This window comes from Perognathus longimembris, chromosome 20 (assembly GCF_023159225.1).
Source record: "Perognathus longimembris pacificus isolate PPM17 chromosome 20, ASM2315922v1, whole genome shotgun sequence".
Lineage (NCBI taxonomy): Eukaryota > Metazoa > Chordata > Mammalia > Rodentia > Heteromyidae > Perognathus > Perognathus longimembris.
In genome coordinates this window covers 29,194,301-29,214,549 of record NC_063180.1, presented here as the reverse complement: position 1 = coordinate 29,214,549, position 20,249 = coordinate 29,194,301, and the positions used below count along the sequence as shown (strand labels likewise).

General features: G+C 54.3%; 1 protein-coding gene across 1 annotated transcript in view; it reads left to right on the top strand.

The window, feature by feature from the left end:
- Positions 1 to 20,249, top strand: part of LOC125368046 (cell migration inducing hyaluronidase 1) — a 108,336-nt gene that overhangs the window by 84,982 nt on the left and 3,105 nt on the right. Inside the window, exons 12-28 of the mRNA XM_048368885.1 lie at positions 263 to 438; positions 777 to 986; positions 2,003 to 2,208; positions 2,976 to 3,045; positions 3,720 to 3,848; positions 4,898 to 4,983; positions 5,544 to 5,675; positions 7,060 to 7,095; positions 7,172 to 7,327; positions 8,628 to 8,808; positions 9,984 to 10,199; positions 13,438 to 13,649; positions 14,434 to 14,619; positions 15,449 to 15,653; positions 15,819 to 15,905; positions 17,158 to 17,315; positions 19,948 to 20,048. Of these exons, the coding sequence (XP_048224842.1) occupies positions 263 to 438; positions 777 to 986; positions 2,003 to 2,208; positions 2,976 to 3,045; positions 3,720 to 3,848; positions 4,898 to 4,983; positions 5,544 to 5,675; positions 7,060 to 7,095; positions 7,172 to 7,327; positions 8,628 to 8,808; positions 9,984 to 10,199; positions 13,438 to 13,649; positions 14,434 to 14,619; positions 15,449 to 15,653; positions 15,819 to 15,905; positions 17,158 to 17,315; positions 19,948 to 20,048 (2,547 nt within the window). The remainder of the gene's footprint in view (positions 1 to 262; positions 439 to 776; positions 987 to 2,002; positions 2,209 to 2,975; positions 3,046 to 3,719; positions 3,849 to 4,897; positions 4,984 to 5,543; positions 5,676 to 7,059; positions 7,096 to 7,171; positions 7,328 to 8,627; positions 8,809 to 9,983; positions 10,200 to 13,437; positions 13,650 to 14,433; positions 14,620 to 15,448; positions 15,654 to 15,818; positions 15,906 to 17,157; positions 17,316 to 19,947; positions 20,049 to 20,249) is intronic.

Below are 20,249 nucleotides of genomic sequence, written 5' to 3'. Positions count from 1 at the left end.
TCTAGGCTGCCCTGCAGCCAGCTAAAACATGGGAACCAAAGCGGAGACAAATGTTAGGAGACCATTATCTGATTCTGAAATGGGATGTGACGGGCAGGTGACTTTGCCTTCCTGGGCCTCATTCTTCTATTGAAGGGAACCAGCAGAGTCCTAGGCATAAGGCCTGGCAATGAATATGGCCTGGCTATGGTGTACCTGGAAGGACCCAGGATAGATTGGCCCTGCAGTCCAGGCATTTACCACCTGCCTCCTCTCGACCTAGGGAAACCGCTGTACCTGCACATTGGGGAAGAGATAGATGGCATAGACATGCGGGCCGAGGTGGGGCTCCTAAGCCGGAACATCGTGGTGATGGGGGAGGTGGAAGACAAGTGCTACCCCTACAACAACCACGTCTGCAACTTCTTTGACTTCGATACCTTCGGAGGTCACATCAAGGTATGGGACTGCCTAGCTGAGGCTGTCACCCCAACCAAGAGAATTCCCAAGGCGGCAGCTTGTGGGCAGAGATTCCTTCCCAGGAGTAGGCCTTGCCTGTCTCCCTCGGTGCAACAAGGGTCAGGCCTCCGAACTAGGTGCACAGAACATCTTAAATGTAAAGAGAACCTGGGTGGGAGTGATAATGCACCATGAGGACAACATTTCTGCACTTCTGGAACATGGGTGCCCTCTGGGGGCTAGGAAGTGCCCGCATGGTCCTACTTCTGGAAAGCGGGTGCCCTCTGGGGGCTAGGAGGCACCCTGTGGTCCCCCTGACTCTGACTTTCCTCCCCCAGTTCGCACTGGGCTTTAAGGCAGCACATCTGGAGGGCGTGGAGCTCAAGCACATGGGGCAGCAGCTGGTGGGCCAGTACCCAATTCACTTCCACCTGGCTGGAGACGTGGATGAGAAAGGAGGCTACCACCCACCCACATACATCAAGGACCTCTCCATCCACCACACGTTTTCCCGCTGTGTCACTGTCCACGGCTCTAATGGCCTGTTGGTGAGTACCTGCTGGAAGACTGTCTTATCTAGACACAGGCCAGGGCCAAGGATTGAACCATCCTCAGCTCAGCTGTAAAAGCTATCAAGGAATGCAGGTCACCATGCAAACTGGCAGACGGTAGATGTGGGCCCTCCCCAAGTACCCAAGCTACACAGGTAGGAAAGTAACTCCTCAGCTAAGATTGCTCATTGGAACAATTCGAGATGCAGGGAGGTTCTCTGTCTGCACCACATGGTAGATTTGCAAGCGTAGACAAGGTGTTGTGCTGAGTTGGTGGGTCATGGCACCTACCAGGCTTGAGATAGAGATGGCTGTGACCCCTTTCCTGTGCTATGGCAAGACTTCCTTTAGAGCAGACCCTGCAGAAATAAATGCCTGCTCCAGCAACCCGGAGTATGTGCCAGAGGCTCACCTTGATTCTTCACAGATAATTTTTACACTAAACTGATCCTTCTCCAAATGACCTAAACCTTAACTCCTCTATATACTTTCAGGCCAGATGTTTGAAAGGTTTGCCAATGGCTGGTTGTGTTTGGGACAATGGCTTTTAGCTGACAAAGATATAGTTCTCATTTAGAAGAAACTGCTCAATAGCATCATGGATGTCTTCTCCCTGGTCCGAAGGCAGGCTGAATCTCAGGTAGGGATAGACTAGCTGAACTGGGAAGAAAGGCTGAGTGTGAAGAGCTGCGAGGCAAGCACCTGCCCAAATGGGTCCTGAAGTCTAGAGTGGCTGGTGTGTGCCCTGCGTCCTGTTCCTCAGGCCGCTTCTCTGGAGAGGGAGCCAATCTCAGAGAGCACTTTACAAGTTGACCATCAGAGAGGAGGGGCAGAGCCTTCTTTTACAGAACCCTCCTCCCACTTCCCTCAAGGATAGGCTCTTCCCACCCTGGGGGGCTCCTGGGCCTCTCCCCGCCACTCTAAGCTGGATATGATTTAATATTTGCTGCGTGGATGCATGCGCACGTCAGTTATTGGACAGTGAATGAGAAGCTTCTGTCTTGACACTGCAGATCAAGGACGTTGTGGGGTACAACTCCTTGGGCCACTGCTTTTTCACGGAAGATGGGCCGGAGGAGCGCAACACTTTCGACCACTGCCTTGGTCTCCTTGTGAAGTCTGGAACCCTACTCCCCTCTGACCGTGACAGCAGGATGTGCAGGGCAATCACAGATGACTCCTACCCGGGATATGTCCCCAAGCCCCGGCAGGACTGCAAGTAAGTCCCATACTGTTTCCATGCACCAGGGGGTGTGAGCCAGGTACTCGCTTCCCAGCCCATGTGCCCCAGCCTGGGGTGCTCCTCTTACCAGCCCATGTGCCCCGGGATGCTCCACCTCTTAGCCAGCACTTGACGTCTTCACCTAAGGCTTCTGAGCACAGAGAATACTGCTCAACCCTGGGACTGCACTTGATAACACACAGTGTTCTTGGTTAAGAGGAACAGCTGCCACCTCAGATCCTGCAGTGTGCCCACACTGGCCCCAACCACCCAATATATCCACCCACATTGGCCCCAACCACACGGATCCCTTTGTAGTCATGGCAGAAACAGGGCTTCTGTGTAGTCCAGGGTTTTGCCTGAGAAATGGCTGGCTTCCTGGGCCTTACAATGGCCAACTTCCTGGGCCTTGCCTGAGGAATGGCTGACTTCCTGGGCCTTGCCTGAGGAATGGCTGACTTCCAGGGTCTTGTCTGAGAAATGGCTGACTCCTAGGTCCTTCTAAAGCAGAGCCAGGCTTGGACTTCACCACATACAGCTTCCATTTTTCCATTTCTGAACATTCTATGTGCTGCCACCCTTTAGTTAGAACACTGGGTTTCAGATGTACAAATCAACATTTTCTTAAATCGCTGCCTGGAGCTTCAGGCCAGTATTAGCATACCTGCCATGGCCATCATGCAGCAGAAGTGCTGTGGCCCTTCGCATGACAACATCCACCTGTCTCTGCTCCAAGTGAGCATGTTCACCTGCTTCCCCCACAGCGCTGTGTCCACCTTCTGGATGGCCAATCCCAACAACAATCTCATCAACTGTGCAGCTGCCGGATCTGAGGTGAGCAGCAATCAGTTCAGGGAGGTAGGGGAGGGGTCTGCCCTGGAAACATGTGGGTTCTAAGCCAGATCCAGCAGCTTATGTAAACAGCCTGGGAAAGCAGCATCCTCTTGTGTGTTTTTCAGTGACAATTCAGGCCCTTCGTAAGACGAGTGACCATGCCTGGTGAGGGCTAAACACTTGGTAAAATAGTTCATTATGGAGTGAGATGATTTAACCTCAGGACAGTGCATCTACTCTTGCATCGGTTCCTTGGCATGGGTACCGTTCTTATCCCACTAGGTCAGAGAAGAGAGTTAGTGGCTAGAAGCAGCCTGCTGCTGGCCCTGCCCCCGTGTGTGCCTTTGTGGGGCTGCAGTTTCCACGTGTGTAGGATGGAGGGCAGGTGCTCACGGAGCCTCGGGAGGAGTTCGGCATGCAGTGGCACTGACACAGTGGTTCAGGGTAGCTTGTGCAGTGCCCTGTCAGGTTCACCCGCAGACTCCATTTGCCTCGGGCTCTCTGCTGTGGCCCCTCAAGCACTGACCCATGTTGGAGGTGCATTTGGCAGTGGCAGCCAGGGCTGACTGGGATCACAAACTTAGATCCACACCAGCATGGGCCGCATGGTCACCATGGCCAGAACCAGGGTGGTGCTGAATCCTGGGCCTTCCTTCTTCTGCCCTGCCCAACAGGAAACCGGATTTTGGTTCATTTTCCACCATGTTCCCACGGGCCCCTCCCAGGGAACCTACTCCCCAGGCTACTCAGAACACATTCCCCTGGGAACATTCCACAACAACCGCGCACATTCCAACTACAGGGTAAGTCTGTCCAGATCCCAGAGGGCGTCCTCCCCACCGGCCACCCTACCAGCTTCACCACTGGCCTCCCTGCCTGCCTCCCCACCACCCTCTCCACCGGCCTCCCCACCAACTTCCCCACTGACTCCCACCACTAGCCTCCCTGCCAGCCTCCCAGACCCTACCTCCCCACCAGCTTTCCCTCTGGCCAAGCTGCCCTACTGGCCCCCTCCTGCCAGCATCCCCTCCAGCCACCTCTGAGAGCTTCTGCCCGCTACACTGACGCTGGTCTCCCTGCTGGCCTCTCGGATGGGCCCGCAGACGATTAGAGCCAGAACTACCGCATTCTTAATGCTGAGCCAGAAGTAGCCTTCCCAGGCCCAGGCCCTTCTCTGAGGGACCCTTCTGAGGGCCCTTCTCTGGGAGACTCTCCTGAGGGACCCTACTCGGGTGCAGTGGGCATCTGGCTGGAGCCCAAAGGAGCAGCAGCATCCCGGGGCCCACCTTCCCCCGCCCCCCGAGACATTCTTGGTGGAACACCTGTTTTTATCTGGAGTGTTCATGAAAATCTCAGTCTGACCCCTAAGATAAGGAAAACCAGGAGATGGTTCTAAGGGCATGTCGCTGCCCTTTGCATCATGGCCTTTGTCCCTTCTTGACTTGCTTCTTGAGACCTAAGTGATGCCTCTGTTGTGCAGCTAGGTCACATGTGGGAAATGAGAAATGCCTCCACACTGGGTACGAGGGTGAAAGGAGAAAGGACGGAGAGACTTAAGTCTGTCAGGGTCCTTCCGGTGGGGCCACCACGTGGCCTCAGAGAAGTCAGCTTCTGCAGCACTGTTTCCTCATCTCTCTATCATGTAGGACGCCTGGCTCCAGATCTGTTCCCATCCTGTAGAACGAGACAGAGTTTCCCCTCTCCCTCCCTGTGGCTTTCCACTCAGTTCTGTCTGAGAGCAAAGCAGGTTTTGCCGACACGTTCCATAGCGTGTGGTGAGGTGAGGTTGGTGGGAGAAGATGCTGGGGCCTGCGGTAGTGGCTAATCTGTCCCTGGATGTCATTCCCCCCAGGCTGGCATGATTATAGACAACGGAGTCAAAACCACAGAGGCCTCAGCCAAGGATAAGCGGCCTTTCCTCTCCATCATTTCTGCTAGGTAACATTCCTGTGGGAGGTCGAACCTCCTCCACCCAGCCTCTGCTTCCTCTTTAGTCACGTGTTCACCAAGCACCTATCTGTCTGTGAGCTTGGCCAGTTTCTGGGGCTACCGTGGTGAAAAATCTCAACAAAGCAAAGTCTGAGTTAGGATTCAGACTTCAAATAGCCAAAGCGAGATGGAAACTCCTAACGGTGTCTAGACCCCTCAGCAAAGCCAATTCTGGTCGACTGCATTCATTCTGGGCCGGGGTGGGGTCAGGGTCGGGGTGGCTGCTAGGGCTTTCCTCTGATCTGATCCCACTGTGGTGGGGGTAGAGGGGCTCTGCACTGGTGCCAACAGGCAAGGGAAGAGGCATGTTCATGGCCTGCACAGGGTGGCCTTGGAAACACCTGCCTCTGCAAATTCATTGCAGGCCCGGCAGTGCCAGCTGCTGTTTAGATGGTGCTGCCTTGAGTGAGCAGCGTCCCCACAGAGCTGAGCTCAGAAGGAGCCAGCACAGGGGTCCTGACACCCATCATGGGCCCCAGCACCCATTGTTTCCTCCCCTCGTGTTTCAGGTACAGCCCCCACCAGGACGCTGACCCACTGAAGCCCCGGGTGCCGGCCATCATTAAGCACTTCACTGCCTACAAGAACCAGGACCACGGTGCCTGGCTGCGTGGCGGGGACGTGTGGCTGGACAGCTGCAAGTGAGCGGGGCACTGTGTGGCACTGGCCCAGAATGGATGGCACCAAGGCTGGTTCCCACAAGTGCAGACAGTTGACGTGATCAGGAACTAGCAGATGGGAGTTCTTTGAAGGACCCCTTAAAGTGTCCCTCTTGGCACCCATAGGGGTGGGAAGGCAATTTTGGACACTACTGCAATGGTCCAGAGAAAGAAGATTAGAAATGAGAAGAGCATGGCTCACTTTAGAAAATGGGAGCGGCTTGGGTAGAAGACAGTTGTATTGTTTTAGATGTGGCACACAGGAGATGCTAGTGGAGTGATGGTGGAAGTGCCCTGAGTTTTGGGATGGTAGGCACAAGGAGTGGCTAGTTCTAGAATCCCAGAAGGTCATGGAGACAGGAGCTGTGGTTTCTGCAAGGCTCCCAGGGGCACAGTAGGAGATGAGGGGCCAGAAGAGCTCTTAATGGCCTGTGATGTGAGGTCAAGACCTGGGCTTGGTTTAAGAGGCCACAGCTGGCTTTAGCTTGTCCCCTCCCCTTCCGCCTTTAACAGGAAGAGAAGCCCCCAGCCCCTGGGGCGAACACGTGTGTGCCATTATGGCGGGGACTTCTACAGAGACCCAGCTCTTGGGGGGCTGTAATCCCCGCCCACAGAGGAAGTTTCATGACATCACCTGATGGGCAGCCCAGTCAGCCAATCAGTCAGTCACCCCAAGTCCTTCTCCTTCCGCCTTTGTCATCGTAATAAATTCTTCTGCCTGCTCTCTGCGTGGCTGAGGCGCATGGACCATCAAAAAAAAAAAAAAAAAAAAGACCTGGGCTTGGGTTTGTGGTATAGCAGATACAGAAGCCTTGGGGATATAGAAAGCAGGACAGAGGAGATGAGGCTGGCAGGGTGTGCATGACAGGGACAGACTGGGCAGGGAGGTGAGTTATTTCTGCCCCAGAACAAAGGAAATGCAGGCAGTACAGACCTAAAGCTCAAGTCCAGTTATGCATTGCCCCTCATCATCTAGACCAGAAAGAGCAGAATAGAAAGAGGGGAGAGGGCCACTATGCACTTGAAATATTTATTCCTGCTCATCTCAGGTCCAGTATCTACCTGATTCCCAGGAAACTTGGAAATAAGCCCTTTGTGTTAGGTTGGCTGGAGCGTGGGAAGGCCCCCAGTTCTCCTGACCCAATCCCACAAGCCCTTGGAACCACAGATGGTATGGGCTGGAGGGGGAAGCCCTGGGGTGCAGCCCATGCCGAGAGATGCAATGGGAAGAGACCCAGAGTAGTCTCTAACTGTAGAGAATGCTAGGTCACAGCTTGGACTCCAGAGGCAGAGAATCTCCCTATACCCCACAGCTTCACTGGACATAGAGTGAGAATGGGAACTAACTGTCTTCTCTCATCCCCAGGTTTGCCGACAATGGCATTGGCCTGACCCTAGCCAGGTAAGAGCTTGTGTCGCATGCTCAGCCCTCTGGGTGAGCTAGTCTCAGAACCATTCACCCCATCTCCCCTCCGCAGTGGTGGGACCTTCCCCTATGATGACGGCTCCAAGCAGGAGATAAAGAACAGCCTGTTTGTTGGCGAGAGCGGCAATGTGGGCACAGAAATGATGGACAACAGGATCTGGGGCCCAGGTGGCTTGGACCACAGTGGAAGGACCCTCCCTATTGGCCAGTAGGTTTGCACACTGGGGGACCTGCCTTGGTTTGAGGGTGCAGTGGACAGAAAGAAGTTAGTGGGCGGCTTTTTCCTGTTGACCATAAAATCTGTTATCCCCCGGCCAGAGAAACCTCTGAATGACTGAGCTGACAGTGAAGGATGAGCTCTAGAACAGGGAGAGAGAAGTGAAACCTCAGTGTTAAATAAAAGGGGAGCAGAAGGAAGAGGGGCCTGGCCTCTCCTGGAAACAGACATCTCTTCTGCCTTCTTTCCACACATCCTTCATCTGGAAGGGAAGGTCTGACTCAGAGGCACACAGGCCAGCATAAGCATACGTCCTGGGCATGAAGAAAGAGCAAGCCTGGATTATTGGTCAGACCCAAGAAAAGCCATGAGAAAACCCAGCCAGGCCCTCCTGGGGCCTCAGCCCACAGCGTTGCTCAGGAGTCTGAAGCCAGGACAAGACCAAGTTTCCTTTCCACACATTCTTCCTCAGTTCCTCCTCCCTCATCTCCTGGCCATGCCCTTCCTACATCCACCATCTTCCTCCTGGTATCAGGCCCTGTGTTTCTATCCATCCTCCACTCCTCCTGATGTCAGGCCCTCCTGGGCCTTGTGTCACTCCACAGTCTTGCTTTCATTGCAAGGCTCACCAGTCCTTACAGCAATGCTCGGGAAGTTGCACTGTTTCTCTTTTTCTCTTTTTTCCAAACACAACACACTGCCAGTCAAATCATTTACTCAGAGTCCATCTGGGTCCTAATCTGATTAAATTGTTATAGCAACAAAAATGAAGATGATGACTAACAGTGCTGCCCTTGTAAGGGGACAGAATTAGCATTCTCCAGTGTTTACAGTATTGTACCCAGTGATTCTTCATATGGGGGAAAAATTGGAAGAAATGTTTCAGTAGAGGAACTTCCAGAAACTTCAAGCCAGAAACCACATATCCATCTATCCATCCATCCATCCATCCAACCAACCAACCATCTATCCTTCATCCTTCCATTCATCCATCGATGTACCTATCTGACCTTCCGTCCATCCATCCATCCATCCATCCATCCTTCCATTCATCCATCAATGTACCCATCTGACCATCCATCCATCCAACCATCCAACCATCCATCCTTCCATTCATCCATCCAACCACCCATCCATCCTTCTATCCAGTTGTCTTTCACTGACACATTGTCCACATGTGCCTTTTTAGTGAGTTGAAGTGGGAGATGGAGATCAGGAATTGCTTTACCCAGAAAGTTTCTCTTAACACTCACCTCAGAGACAACCAACACTGGCTTCCTTAACTCCATAGGAATTTTCCAATTAGAGGAATTCAGTTCTACGATGGCCCTGTCAACATTCAGAACTGTACCTTCCGTAAGTTCGCAGCCCTGGAGGGCCGTCATACCAGCGCTCTGGCCTTCCGCCTAAACAACGCCTGGCAGAGCTGCCCACACAACAATGTGACCAATGTTGCCTTTGAGGATGTCCCGGTGAGTGTGGTGCCCTGGCAGGCTCCCAGCAAAGCCAGACTTTGGGTGGTGATTCACAAGTCCCCCAGGGCTTGGAGTTCGCGCTGTGGTGGTGGACTAGCCTCCTCCAAGTAGGCTGGGCCATGTCCCAGCTTGCTCCAGTTTGTATCCCGACTGGAAAAGTACAGGCTAGGTTGCCCTACAGGTCAAGTGTGGGTGAATACACCCCCCCACCACCACACACACCACACAGGAACCTTTCTCTAACCTCAGGCTCCAGGGCTCAGAGACACTGGGTCTTGTGACCAGGCCACCTGAGTTGGCACAAATAGTCTAACAATCCCAGAAATTCCCCAGGAGAGTCTTTGCTGAAGATTTTCTGTTTAATCTCACCCAGGGGTAGAATGTAAACAGGGGCCTCCTGGCAGGGAGCAGGCTGGGAAGGAGGAGCATGGGGTGAGAAGTCCAGGGCAAGGCTTCCTGTGAACCCAGGACTGTGCATCCACCTCCTGGTGCCTGCTGCTTGGGCTATGCACTCCCAGACCTTCCTCTTCCTCCTCCTCTTCTGCCCCCTCCCCTTTCCTCCTTTTCTTCCTCCTCCTCTTCTTCTTCCCCCTCCTCTTCCCCTTCACCCCTCTGCCCAGGCATGAGAGTGCTGAGGGACAAGTTAGGAAGCTTCAGGTATTTCTTTTCTTCACTCAGATCACTGAGGGACTAACAGAGGCGAGGGAGGGAGGTTTCAGGGCTTGTGCAGCGAGCCTGGGACTCTCCACCACTCAAGCACGCACAGTGTGTGTACACAAGCACGGTGCTCTCACATCGCACCTACCCTCAGTGTGTGCATGTGTGCACACAAGCCGTCCACACCACTCCTTCCAGTCTCGCTCCGGCCTCCACTCCTAAGCCCCCTCCCTGTCCTCAGAGCCTGTGCAGCTGTGTGTCAAACCCGCCTGGCGGGCCCCCGAAGCAGTGAGCAGAAGCCATGCCCTGTGCTGGATGGGGAGTTGAGGCACAGTGAACCTTTCCTTCTTCCCCTGCATCTGAGGTCAGCCCCGGGGCTTCCTGCGGTGCCCGGGAGCAGCTTGGTTTGGCTGGCTTGTAATGTCAGCGGAAATGGAAACTGCGCCCAGGCCTGATGACGCCTGCAGCTTTCCTTCACCTTCTGGCCCTGTCGAATTTTCCTGGGCTCTGTTCAGATTACTTCCAGAGTATTCTTCGGAGAGCCCGGGCCCTGGTTCAACCAGCTGGACATGGATGGGGACAAGACCTCGGTGTTCCACGATGTGGATGGTTCTGTGTCTGAGTACCCCGGCTCCTACCTCACCAAGGACGACAACTGGCTGGTGCGGCACCCGGACTGCATCAACGTCCCGGACTGGAGAGGAGCCATCTGCAGCGGGCGCTACGCACAGGTGGGGTGCCCTGTTCTCATTCACTCACATGCACACACACACAAGCACACAAATTCACACACCCTCATGCACACCCTGCCCTTGGTCTCACTCATGTGGACTTACACTGGGCACCTGCTGTAAGTCTAGCTCTGCATACAGCCAGAAAAAGACAGAATTCTTTCTTGTTTTCCTTTCTTTTTATGTTCCTTCTCTCCCAGTAAGATTCCACCGTCAAAACCTTTTAAATCTCAGCTAATTGGGAAGAGGGGGGTCAATGGCAGTCCAAGCAAAACACTGGTGACACCCTCTCGAACGCCATGCTCGGTGTGGTGATTCATGCCTGTAGTCCCAGGTACAAGGGAGTTTTAAGTAGGAGGATGACAATCCAAAGCCAACCCCAGGCAAAAATGTGAGACCCATCTGAAAGATAACAACAACAACAAAAAGGCCTAGAGGTGAGATTCAAGTGCTGGAGCGCCTGCCTGGTGAGTGGGAGGCTCTGTTCCAACCCCAGGAACACTTTGTAGCAGAATGCGGGGAGGCAGAGTGAGAGGCCAGAATTTTAGTCAGGCTCCAGCACTTACTTCGCCTCTGGGAGCCTTAGATTCTGCTTTAGGGTAATAGATAAACCTCAGTAGGGATGTCGTAGGGTGATTTCAGATAATTCCCTAGTTCTTCTGTACAGCAGAAACACCCTGCACATGACCTTACCTTTTCTAGCAGTCTTGTAAAAAGCAGGAAGAATCAGGAGATGTTAAGTTCAGTACCATTTTATTTCACCACATATACTCAAAAACATCTCAACAAGCAGCCAGTATGAAAGTTACTAATGAAATAGCTACATTTTTTTGGATCCTAAAACTCCAGAATCCACCCATCACTTTATATTTACAGCGCACTCATTATGGGGGTGGCCTGCCGTAAAGTGAAATGCAACGCCATCAAAATAGACAAGTGGTTATAATGGAAAAATATTTTACACAGCTTTTGTTTTGAAGGCTAAATTAATTAAAATTAAGATGCAGTTTTCTGCCAGGTGCTGATGGCTCACACCTGTAATCCTAGCTACTCAGGAGGCTGAGACCTGAGGATCGTGGTTTGAAGCTAGCCTAATGCAGGAAACTCTGAGACTCTCATCTCCAATTAAACACCAGAAAACCAGAAGTGGCATGGTGGCTCAAGGGATGAGAGTGCTAGCCTTGAGCAGAAAAGCTCAAGGACAGCACCTAGGCCCCATGACTGACACCCTCCCCCGACCCAAATGAAAGGCTTAGGGTCCATAGCCACACTGCCTCAATTTCAGTTCCCAGTGGTCATGTGTGAGCCGTACTGTCTTACCCAAGGCCTAAATGCTAAATGGGGCAGAAGGAGAAATGCTGTCCAGCCATTAGTGAATTATTGTCACTGCTCTTGACTGATGAGTAAACGACTGATGGGAGGAGAAAACCAAGAATCCCTGGATTAGGAAGGAGGCCTGCTGTTCAGTAACCAGGCGGGGCGTGGGGGAAGGTATGAATGAGGAAGCCATCTTCATGACTGTCCCACAAGGTGGACATTATCATCACATCAAGAACAGGGTACCGGGGCTGGGGATATGGCCTAGTGGCAAGAGTGCTTGCCTCGTTCGATTCCCCAGCACCACATATACAGAAAATGGCCAGAAGTGGCGCTGTGGCTCAAGTGGCAGAGTGCTAGCCTTGAGCAAAAAGAAGCCAGGGACAGTACTCAGTCCATGAGTCCAAGCCGCAGGACTGGCAAAAAAAAAGAACAGGGTGCCAGAGAATTGCCAAGGGAAGGTTTGGGGATGGAAGAGAGATGGGAGAGGTAGCCAGTGCCTGGGGCTAGGAGGAGAGGACACGGGTGGTCACAGGCACGGGGCCCAGTGGGAACAGGTGACAGATGACAGGTGGGAGGGGCTGGTGTTGGCAGGAAGAGGACCAGAGGAAGGCGAGAGCAGCAAGGGGAGGATGCCTCTTTGTGCAGAAGTCAGGGGGGCTGAGGAGGTCTGCAGAATGGCAAGGCTGCTGTAGAGGGTGGGTGCTGGCCGGGTACAGAGTCCAGTGGAGGCACTGATCTCCCAGGCTAGGGTTTTCTCAGCCCCACTCCAGGGCCCTGGGGGAGGAGGTACATGGGGAATGATCCAGGGTGAGGCTCTGCTGCATTTGTGGACAGGGCGAGGGCCGTCATGCCCAGGGAGTGATAGTCTGAGGATGATAAGAAGGGAAGTGAAGTCAGAGGCAGCTGATAGACAGGGCTGGGCCTGAATAACTGAAGGGTGACACAAGCCACCCTCTGCACACCACGCTTTGCTGCCTGAGCGCAGTGCAACCTGCCTGCAGCCTTGGCTTCTCCCGCCCTCTCAGAACCACTGGGTGCCTTGTGTGTAGAAAAGGGCTAATTGTTAACTTGCCAGGTAATCCTGTGTTGCTAGTAATTAATGATTACTAGTGATTGCCTCTCTCTGCTGAATAGTTCTGCCATGCTTATCTTTTGCCTTTGGATACTCAGGTAACAGGCAAGCTGGGCAGGGCTGAGGCTCTCCTGACATTTGTGATAAAGCTGGAGAGTGCAGGTGGGGTGAGTTGGTCGGCCTCACCGGAGCCCCTGACACAGGGGCCAGGCCTCGAGCCAGCGTTTCCAACCCAGGCTGCTCTCTGCTCCCAGGGACCCAGGCTTACCTCCTCCTCCTCCTCCTCCTCCTCCTCCTCCTCCTCCTCCTCCTCCTCCTCCTCCTCCTCCTCCTCCTCCTCTTCCTCCTCATCTCAGCCCTTCACTTTCCTCTGAATGCATCAGCATACTCTCATTGGGGGCCACCAACACCTGTGCCATGTCCACCAGGCCCCACACAGGATCCTGGAGGGCCAGTGGGTCAAGATACCCAGGCACTGCCTCAGGCAAGTGTCCACTCCCCACTCCGGGCAGGCAAGAGTGGAGACGAGTCCTCTCCCCTCTCTGGTCCTTCCATGTGTCCCTCCTTTTTCTGAAATCTGCCACTATTAACCAGCCTCCCCTCAGGGCTCCATTGGTAGCCATTTTGTGAGGTTACCCAGGGAGCACTGGCTGGCTTGCGTAGTATGGCTTGGCTGTGTCTGTCAGGGACAGACATGCCCCCTTATTTGGCCTTTCTTTCATCCACACCTTCTAACAAGGACTCTGGGGAGGGCAAGTGCTGTCTGTGGTCAGATGTTAACCAGGCGTTCTCGTAAGAATCTCTCGTAATGACCTCCTCATGCATTCCTTTTTTGGGTTTTAAAAGATGTACATTCAGGCCTACAAGAGCAGCAACCTGCGGATGAAGATCATCAAGAACGACTTTCCCAGCCACCCGCTCCACCTGGAGGGGGCCCTGGCCCGGAGCAGCCACTACCAGCAGTACCAGCCTGTTGTCACCCTGCAGAAGGGCTACACCATCCACTGGGACCAGACGGCCCCTGCAGAGCTGGCCATCTGGCTCATCAACTTCAACAAGTGAGTGGGTGCTGGGCTAAGAACACGTGACCCAAGGGCAGCCCTGATGAGGGTCCTGGGGCAAAGCCCTAGGCTTGCCCCTTGGAGACCTGCAGGCTAGCCCAGGGGACCCTGCAGGAGGTCCCTAAGAGTATGTGCCTCACAGGAGCCAGGAATGCCAGGATACCACCTCAGCCCGTTCTGGGTGTGAGACCCAGGCAGGGTAACTTCTCTTTGAGCCTTTGAGCTGGGACCACACTTACCACACAGAGGTGCCAACAAAATGGATGATGACAAATGGTTTCCAGGGGACATCAACCAGTCCTGACATTACCCAGCATACAATAAAGGCCAAACATATATGCACATTACAACTGCTATTTACCAAGAGGAAAATGAGGTTCTGGGAGGGAAAGTGAATGGGCTGAGGGCACCTGGGTGGGCATCATTGTATCTGTCTGTGCAGAAGCAATATCTGTGAACAATGTGTGTGTCCAACACTGCTGCGAGAAACTCATCAGCTGTAGAATAAAATGGTCCCAAGAATCATGTGGAGCCCAGGTCTTTCAGATCCACTGAAAGGAAGGCTTTTCCCAGTTAGTGTTCCGCTCAGAACACTTCATGCACCCCATTCCCAAGTCCCCTGGCTCCCTGGCAATCACTGGCTTCCCCTTGCCCCCCACCCCAAACTGCAACTCAGCCGCTAGGGTGTTTTGAAAATTCCTCCCACAACAATCTTCGGTTTTAGTCTCTCTGGGGTGGGCCCTGAACCCCCTTGCATGGAACTGACTACTTCTGGTGCTAGGGGCGACTGGATCCGAGTGGGGCTTTGCTACCCCCGGGGCACCGCCTTCTCCATCCTCTCCGATGTGCACAATCGCCTGCTGAAGCAAACGTCCAAGACCGGCACCTTTGTGAGGACCTTACAGATGGACAAGGTGGAGCAGAGCCACCCTGGCCGGAGCCACTACTACTGGGATGAGAGTTCAGGGTGAGTGAATGTCCACGGGACCAGCGCTCAGGGTGAATGGGCACCTGTGGGATGAGGGCATGGGGTGGGGGTGGATGCCCATGGGACATGATACTAAAGTAAATCCTGGCTTTAAAAACAAAAGCATACAAATGCTCAGTACTGTGGTTTCCTCAAAATCTGACTTCCTGGGGCTGGGGATATGGCCTAGTGGCAAGAGTGCTTGCCTCGTATACATGAAGTCCTGGGTTCGATTCCCCAGCACCACATATATAGAAAACGGCCAGAAGTGGCGCTGTGGCTCAAGTGGCAGAGTGCTAGCCTTGAGCAAAAGGAAGCCAGGGACAGTGCTCAGGCCCTGAGTCCAAGGCCCAGGACTGGCAAAAAAAAAAAAATCTGACTTCACATAGCACCAGGTCAGCTTGTCAGCTTCCTACACAACAGTTACTTCAAATCAGTTGTAAAGTAATTTTCTGAATAAACTATGGTTTGGAGGAGAGTAGAGTGAGGAAGACCTATAGTGTTTCTGCACCAGGCACAGAAGGGTGCGGAAACTCCAGCTTTGTGGTTGTAGAAGAGTCCCTTCCCCTCCCTGGGCCACTTTGCCATCTGGCAAACAGAGTGAGGATGAAGTAGGCTGGCGTTGGTGTGGGGTACCGGGGTCCTCTGCATAGAACCGCCGGCACCACGAGCTCTTCCCAGCGCTGGCCTTGGATGCACCAAGTGCACAGAGCCCTGGGCAGCCAGGCAGGTCAGGCATCTGCACTGGGAGTCAGTGCCGGGATGTGGCAAACGTCTGGGTGGGGCACTCAGAATGCAGAAGCCATCTCTGGGTCCCTCCTGGGTGCAGGCTGCTCTTCCTGAAGCTCAGAGCCCAGAACGAGAGGGAAAAGTTTGCCTTCTGCTCCATGAAAGGCTGCGAGAGAATAAAGATTAAAGCCCTGATCCCGAGGAACGCAGGTGTCAGCGACTGCACGGCTGCTGCCTACCCCAGGTTCACCGAGAGGGCCCTGGTGGACGTGCCCATGCCCAGGAAGCTCTTTGGGGCTCAGCTGGTGAGTGGTGACAGGGGCTGGGCCCTTTGCCTCAGGAAGGACCAGACCCAGCCCTGCTCTGCTTCGCATTCCCCATTTGGCTCTGTGAACAGGATCTGTGCCCCAGCTGAGGGGCCAGGAGGGACCACCCACACCTCATGGCCTCTCTGCTGCATTGCTTTCCAGAAGACAAAAGACCATTTCCTGGAAGTGAAGATGGAGAGCTTCAGGCAGCACTTCTTCCATCTTCGCAATGACTTTGCTTACATGGAGGTAAGCCATGCAGGCCGGTCGTGCTGGCCCGGGGATCTCTGCCTCCATGCAGGCCAACCATGACAGCTCGGGGGTCTCTGAGTGGCTGCACTGGGCCAAAAGCCAAGGTCAGGCTGGCTGGCTGCCTCAGGGGTCCCAGGAGCAAAGCTGCTCCTTGCCTCCTGTATCCTCAGGGGTCTGAACCAATCCCCACTTGCAGACAGCACCCGAGCCTCTGCGTCCACATGGTCTCTCCTGTCTGCCTCACCTTTCCTGCCTTTCTTTGTAAGGTCTCTCTGATTGGACACCTGGATGATTCATACTGCAGCCTTTACAGTAGGCTGCGTGTAACTTATGCACCTGCAGACATCAGTAACTATAGCTTGAACTCGGGGTCTTGCAAGTGTTGCCACTGGAGCTACACCTCAGTCATTCTTTTTGCTTTTAGTGTTGATGATAGGGCCTGTGCTTTTGCCCAATCTGGCCCCAGACCTGGATTCTCTGATCTTTGCCTCCAGTGTAGCTGGGGTCACAGGTGTGCACTGCCACATTCAGCTTGTTTGGGGGTAATACTGGGGTTTTGAGGTAAAGGCCTTTTACTTGCTAGGTTAGCGCTCTAATACTTGAGCCACAACCCCAGTCCTTTTTGCTTTTGTTTTTATTTTGCTTTCTTGGCCAGTCCTGGGGCTTGGACTCAGAGCCTGAGCACTGTCCCTGGCTTCTTTTTGCTCAAGGCTAGCACTCTGCCACTTGAGCCACAGCGCCACTTCTGTCCTTTTCTATGTATGTGGTGCTGAGGAATTGAACCCAGGGCTTCATGTATACGAGGCAAGTGCTCTTGCCACTAGGCTATATTCCCAGCCCTCCTTTTTGCTTTTGCTTTTAGATAGGTACTCAGGCTTTGATCTTCCTACCCATACCTTGTCTATACCTGAGATTATAGGTATGTACCACCACAGCAGCTTATTTGCCGAGATGGGAGTCTCACTAAATTTTTGCCTGGGCTGGCCTTGCACTGCAATTCTCTCATCTGCTCAGGGGTGCAGAGGCACTGTTTCTAGGTGAGGTCAGCTTTACAGGTTCCATGTAGTTGCCTCTGCGGGGAACCACTATTCAACCTACTACAGAAGACACCGGGAATTGGTTAGAAGGGATTTTGTCCATGCAACCTCTGTCTTCAAGATCTGCTAGGGAACGGCCCAGGTGGGAGGGCCTGAGCATCTCTCGGTGGCCTCAGCCTGCCCCTCAAACCTCCAACGCTCTGGATCCGCAGGTAGATGGGAGAAAGTACCCCAGCACAGAGGACGGCATCCAGGTGGTGGTGGTGGATGGGAGCCAGGGGCACGTGGTGAGCCACGCGAGCTTCAGGACCTCCATTCTGCAGGGTGTCCCACGGCAGCTCTTCAACTACGTGTCGGCTATCCCTGACAAGTGAGTCTGTGCCTCTGTGTCCCCACTGGGAGGCGCTGTCCCTTGGAGTTGGGGAGCGCCCAGGGAGCTGTGGCAAGCTGCCACAGGTCATGGCTACTGGGAAAGCCTGGTGCTGTCCACAGTCCTGTGAGACCGGGGCTATGGTGAGCAAAGGCCAGGCTGCAGCAGATGGCACTGCCCCTCAGGAATGAAGGGCCCACCACCGAACTCGCCCTTCATGACCCTGACCCCACCCATGCCTTCAGCAAGCAGTGGCCTGAGCTCATGCTAAGCCCTGGTCATCCCCACCAACTCCCACTTGGTCATCACCGCCTGGTGTCTCCTGTAAATCTGGCCTCTTGTTTTTGTTCTTAAGCCCCCAGCCCCAGCAGGCCCCTTGTGTCCCTTTTTTAGATGCAGTTATCATCGATTGAGGCCACTAGACCGGAACTCAGGCTTCTCCCCTTTCTCCACTCCCCGTGACATAACTGGTGCGAGTCGGCCTGCGGGCATCACTGTCTTCCCTCTCTCCAGTACCCCCAGGGTCCTCTCAGGCCCGGCCCTAGCCAGGCCCTCCCTGCTGGCCAGCACTGGGTACACGGGTTCCCCACATGCCACTCTTCCTGTCTCTCACTCCACGTCTTCATGGTCAGGCTCCCCTGTTGCCCATCCTCCACAGTCCTGGGAAGTTCCCTGGCACCTGGTCTCTTCCAAGCCAACCAAAAGTCCATGGCTGCCGACTCATAGGAGGACTAGGGAACACGTCTGCTGCCCATCAGGAGTTCTGCCTTGATTTCCCTCTGGCACCTTCCCTAGGCATGGAGTTGATGAGGGCCACACCTTGTGGACAGCCTGATTCGTGTGTGCCAGCACACAGTAGGTCCTCAGGACGCAGCAGCGAGAGCAGATGCACTCACCATAGCGGACACCATGGAAGATTCAGGAGAACAGGGTCCCGCTGAGCCACTTTCAGTCCCCCTTGGTTCCCCTCCTGGGAAAAGCACATTTGCTATCTGGAGATCAGTCGTCTTAATAATGCCAAAGGATCAGAACGAGCTGCTGTCGGGAGCAGTCCAGGCCCCTCCCTGGAGGAGGGGCCAGGCTCTGGCTACCAGAAAGGAATTAGGCATCTTTGTATCACTGACCTCCAAGACCCCCTGGGAAACAGTGGGAACTGGGGAGAGACAGGTGCGTCTCCCTGAGGCTGCATGCCCAGTCTAGGCCCCCTCACCCTTCCAGTCCATCTGCAGAGCCACTTGGCCCCAAGGAAAGAAGAGCAGCTGCTCATACCCACAGGGCTTCTGGGAGCCGCCTCTGCCCTTCCTCCATGACTCATGTTGCTGGCATGGGCCGGCAGCTTGATGCTGGGTGCCGTCAGTAGGCTGCGGTGGCAGCCACTCTGCCTCTCCATTCTTCTCCTGTGAGCTAACCTAGACCCCCACGCGGAGGGCATAGCCTTCCCTTTAGCCCACCCCAGAGACACTTTAGAGCCTGAACCAATGCCAAGTTTGCAGTGAGCCCTTTCTCCTTCCCTGGCCCCACCCCACCAATCCCTGGGTCTCCTGATCTAGATTTAAAGAGCCCCATCCCATCTGTGGTTACTGCCCGAAAGCCCTTTCCCTTCTCCTCTGCTCCCAAAGGGATACGAGTGAGGTAACAACAGGTTCCAGAAGCCCACAGTTTTTCCATGTCTGGACTGTGGTCTGTGGCTACAGAATTCCTTTGGGGCTCTCTTGCCTTGTTTCTCTTCCGGGGGGGTGGGGGGGGCTCTCTTCCCATGGCAGCTTCAGCGTGAGTCTCGCTCCATGGCTGCTGCCTTCCCAGCACCCAGGACTGAAACAGCCCTGGGCAGGAAGCAAAGACTCCTTGCTCAATGGGCTTTCCACAGTTAGCAACTGCAGGCCAGGCCAGTACAGTGCCCTTTGGCTGAGCCCCTGGATACTCCTGGAACTATTTTCTAGAACTCTTGTTTGGGGGTGGGGGAGGAACAAATTTTGCCTGACCAGAGAGGGAGATGACAAGAACAGAAGTCAGTCCGAGTAGGCAGTGCTTTCCCAGAAAGATCCCAAAGTGGGCCACACCTCTCACATAGCTGAGAGGATGAAACATGGGCTCCAGAACTCCAGCCAGGCCCTCCTCCACCACCATGCACAGGCACCTCGGGCCCATGCTGGAGGCAATTTCCATCCGGTCTGCTCAGGTCTAACTGTGAAGTTCTAGGAGCGCCCAGTGACAACCCTGCAGACCAGGTTCTCCTGTGTTGCTCCTTCCATCTGTTGGGGTTTTCTCCATCACCGCAGTTCTGTGTGGTTCTCTCTAGATAGGACTGAGGCCTCTCAAATGAGGAAACCACTGTGAGCTAGGTCTGACATAGATGCTCGTGCTGCGCCTCAGAGCTGTATTCACATACGCACCTTGTCCTCTGTATAAAGCAGCGAGCCACAGCCGGATGTGGGGGAGGGGGCTCAGGGTGTTGGTCACTGCACAGAAAGTCAGCTTAGCACACAAGAGGAGGTGCCCTTCTCCAATCTCTGCCGGTCCCCTGGGCACTGTTAACTCAGGTGTCACCCTGTGTGGGCCACTGCCCTTCTCAAGTGCCCCCTGCTTCTACTCGCTCTTGTGCTACTCACCTGACCGCTCTCTCCCCACCCAGTTCCATAGTTCTCATGGTTTCCAAAGGAAGGTATGTCACCCGAGGCCCGTGGACCAGAGCGCTGGAAAAGCTAGGGGCAGACAAAGGCCTCAGACTGAAAGGTGAGTGTGCAGACACCGCGCCTGTCCTGAGCTCCCACGCCCCCTCGCCAAGTGCAGAACATTCTTCCCAACAAACTTGGGGATGGTCTCAGAGTGTGCAGTGGGGGCTGGGGTGGTGAAGGGAGCCCTGGAAGAGTGGGGTGCAGTCATCTTGGAAGAGACATGCAGCCATCCCTGGGGGCTTCTGCTCACGGGGACCAT